This window comes from Alnus glutinosa, chromosome 2 (genome assembly GCF_958979055.1).
Source record: "Alnus glutinosa chromosome 2, dhAlnGlut1.1, whole genome shotgun sequence".
Lineage (NCBI taxonomy): Eukaryota > Viridiplantae > Streptophyta > Magnoliopsida > Fagales > Betulaceae > Alnus > Alnus glutinosa.
Genome location: NC_084887.1, coordinates 29,660,478 through 29,664,078, shown reverse-complemented (window position 1 = coordinate 29,664,078; position 3,601 = coordinate 29,660,478). Strand labels below are relative to the sequence as shown.

Here is a 3,601-nt window from a genome sequence, read left to right as displayed (position 1 = left end):
TCTTATGCCATATGAACGGTAGGTATCAATTTTTTTTTTTTAAACATTTACAATTGTCAATTTGTAAAAATAGCATTAACCTTTGAAATTAATATTATTACACAACTTTAATTTAATTATAATTTTTAAGGAATAATTCACGGAAAAGATAACCTTATGCTAGTTAAACACAAAGTGATAGTTAAAGTATAAAATCCCATGCGTCCTTACGAAAATCTACATATATTAATTCATGCTGAAATGTATTATATATGAGTAATGATAGTTGATAGACACAACGCAAGCCTAATCTGTAGAATTTTGGAACATACGCGGCGCCAGGACTGTGCACTTGTCTCTGACTTCCTCTCAGTACATAAGAACAATATTATTATAAGCCAATCCTAGCCTACTTGTCTTTTTCTTCTTCGATTGTATTTATATGCCAAGGGGAGAGCCTTTACAAAAACCAACTTCTGAAAGCTTCCACATAGATCAGTCTCTCCAACCTTCAAAGCCATATTAAATCCCTCATCACCCTCATGGCCTCCGATCTCTCTGTGATTCTCCCTCGCGTTCTCATTGTCTCTAGACGTAGCCTTCGCAAGAACAAGTTCGTAGATTTTGTGGGTACGTATACGTTCTCTTCCACATCAAAGTTTCTTGCATAACAATTAAGTTTCACAACCATATTCTTCAATTTTATTTATTTATTTATTTATTTTTTTATCACGCTCTCTTTATTCGTATTGTTTGGCTAACTAAATCTGTGTATGAAAATCTCAGGTGAATACCATCTTGATCTGATAGTTGGCTATGGTGCAGTACCGGTGATTGTTCCCCGGGTTAACGGGGTTCATATGTTATTAGATAGCTTTGAGCCCATCCATGGTGTTCTTCTCTGTGAAGGAGAGGACATTGATCCGTCTCTATATGAGGAGGAAGCCTCTGGTCTTCGGCCGGAAGAGCTGGAAGAAATCAGGAGGCTTCATTCCAGTGATACAGCTATTGATAAAGAAAAGGATTCGATCGAGTTGAGGCTTGCAAAGCTTTGCCTAGAAAGAAACATACCCTATTTGGGAATCTGCAGGGGTTCACAGGTACTAAATGTTGCATGTGGGGGCACCCTTTACCAAGACATAGAGAAAGAAGTATCAAAGAATTGCCCAGAAGGGCAGAAAGTAAAGCATATCGATTACGACAATTATGATGGGCATAGGCATGTTATTAAGGTCGTGGAGAACACCCCCTTGAATCATTGGTTCAAGGATTCTTTGGAGGAAGGGAAAATGGAGATTTCTGTAAATAGTTATCATCACCAAGGGGTTAAAAGATTGGCCCAGCGCTTTGTTCCAATGGCATTCGCACCTGATGGTCTAATTGAAGGGTTTTATGATCCGGATGCTTATAATCCTGAAGAGGGTAAATTTATTATGGGACTCCAATTTCATCCAGAGCGAATGAGGCGGTCGGATTCTGACGAATTTGATTATCCTGGATGCCCATCTGCTTACCAGGTTTAATTTCATTGTGATTTCAAATGATCGATCTTATCTAAAATATAAGATACAGATGCAATATTGAGATTGATTTTTTTTTTTTTTTTTGAATGACCGTGAAAATTGTGCAGGAATTTGTGAAGGCGGTTATTGCTTACCAGAAAAAGGTTAACATCACAACATCAGTGCCAAAGCACCTAAAGCTCGATCAAGAAATGGAGAAGAAAAGGAAAATTATCATTCGGAGTTTCTCAATTGCAAGGAATTTATACACCACTGGCCGTGGGATGGATCCCTGGAAAGAGTCTGAACTCGAAGCTGGAGCAGAATTTCTTGAGGTATATATTTAAAGATAAAAAGATCAAAGTGTTTGATATTTTCTTTTTGGGGGTTTCCTTCTTATGTTGTTGTCAATTGTTTTGATCTGAGTTGCAGTCAAACACAGCGCTAAGTTTGCAACAAGAGAATAGGTTGAAGCAGATGGGTGCAACAGTGAGGAATGCAGGCTCCTACATAGAGAGATTGAAGTTGAATGGGGAGAAAGAAAAGTTGGCAAGGAGTGTGATGGGGAAAATGTCGGTAGAACAGTTGTCTGATATGATGTCTTTCTACCACATGATGGGGCAGATATGTTCAGAAGTGTTGGAAAGAAAGCTAAATGGCATTGTCAATGACCTTGGTGTCTTGCCATGTTAAAAGGGTGATCCACTCTTTTGGGAATCATATGAATATTGGTTGACCTATGGACTTGTATTTGCCTCTCGTTTCTTTCTGTAGGAGAAAAAAGATGTTAATTTTTTCCCCCTTTCCTCCATGAATTGCCAACTGAAGTCAAGAGCATAATTTCATGACCTGTGATTACTTCTGTTCCTTTTAGTTGCTTTTCCTTTCCTGTTTGCTTTATGTAAAGGCTGCTTTAAGGGTTCTTTTAGTAGCCCAAACATGCATCTATCATGTGAAAGGGTATCTGCTGATTTTCTCGTGTCAGCTGATGGCCTAAAAAAGGGTGTGAGGGATACTTCTAGGGCCATAGAGGTTAATTGGTTCCATGGCAAGCATCTTCTCCATTCCACTTAACCAAGAGGAGCTATTTTATGGTTATGATTTTATTTTCAGACGTTTAATAGTGTATTTGATGTTATGTATGTTGTGAATAAGTTGCCGCATTTTAAATAAAGTAGCACCATATACACCATTAAATACAATAAAATAAAATCTTAATCATGAAATGATTTATCTCTATTTCACTTAAAATGAAGAGGATTTTATTCCTATTTTTCTAGTCTTTGTCAATTAGTTATCATTTTCACAAAAACTATTTCCTGGGATAGTTATTCTGGATTCAGAGCAGCTATGCATAGATTCTCTCACAATAACTGTCCAAATTACTAACAATTTATAACTGCTCAAATTACTAACAATTTGGATGCAATTACTGTGAATCTCTGTACAGTAGATGTAATTGCTGTGAATCTTTGTACCGTGATTCCCATAAGCCTAATTCTTATTCTAGAGGTGCTGCGAGTGCTGCGAGTGCCGCTGTCTATATACTAGTTCAAGTTAACATAATAAAATGTAGCTTTAGGCATTATAAATAGTGGACGTAAACCTTAATTTAGGGCTGAATTAATCATCTCAAATATCGTGTACATTTCCCTCTCTTCTTCTATTATAATTTCTCCATTATTTTTGTTTATTGTATATTTCGCCTTTGAGTTCGGAAGTTAGAGAATTAATGGATGAAAGCTTTGAAAGTGACTAGCTTGCATGAAGTTGTTGCTGCTTTTTCTTTTTTCAAATTCAAACCGGGGATCTTTCCTCCTATTCAGATTAAATCCTACTGGAAGGGTTGCATAATTGTGAAATTTGGTTTGAACTGGATCGATCGAATCAACCCCATCTCCTTGAGCATGCTCAGGCTGATTTCGCGTGCGGGTTGGACCGTGGGCTTGAATTGCTTATGGGATCTAAATACAGGTTGGGCTCAAAGGAAATATAGGTCCCATGAGGTTGGGTCTGGATTTCTCTTCAATATATATATATATATATATATATATATATTTAGGGATAAATACTCCATTGGTACTTGAGTTTTACGTGTTTTTAAATTTAGTACCTCAGTT

General features: G+C 37.0%; 1 protein-coding gene across 1 annotated transcript; it reads left to right on the top strand.

Annotated features, from left to right (window-relative positions):
- The first annotated feature begins 434 nt into the window (after positions 1–434).
- On the top strand, positions 435–2,331 carry LOC133859304 (putative glutamine amidotransferase GAT1_2.1). The gene is made up of 4 exons (XM_062294666.1): positions 435–609; positions 766–1,496; positions 1,610–1,816; positions 1,914–2,331. The coding sequence occupies exons 1-4, from the start codon at positions 522–524 to the stop codon at positions 2,172–2,174; spliced, it is 1,287 nt and encodes a 428-aa protein (XP_062150650.1). The 5' UTR covers positions 435–521; the 3' UTR covers positions 2,175–2,331.
- The last annotated feature ends 1,270 nt before the right edge of the window (positions 2,332–3,601 follow it).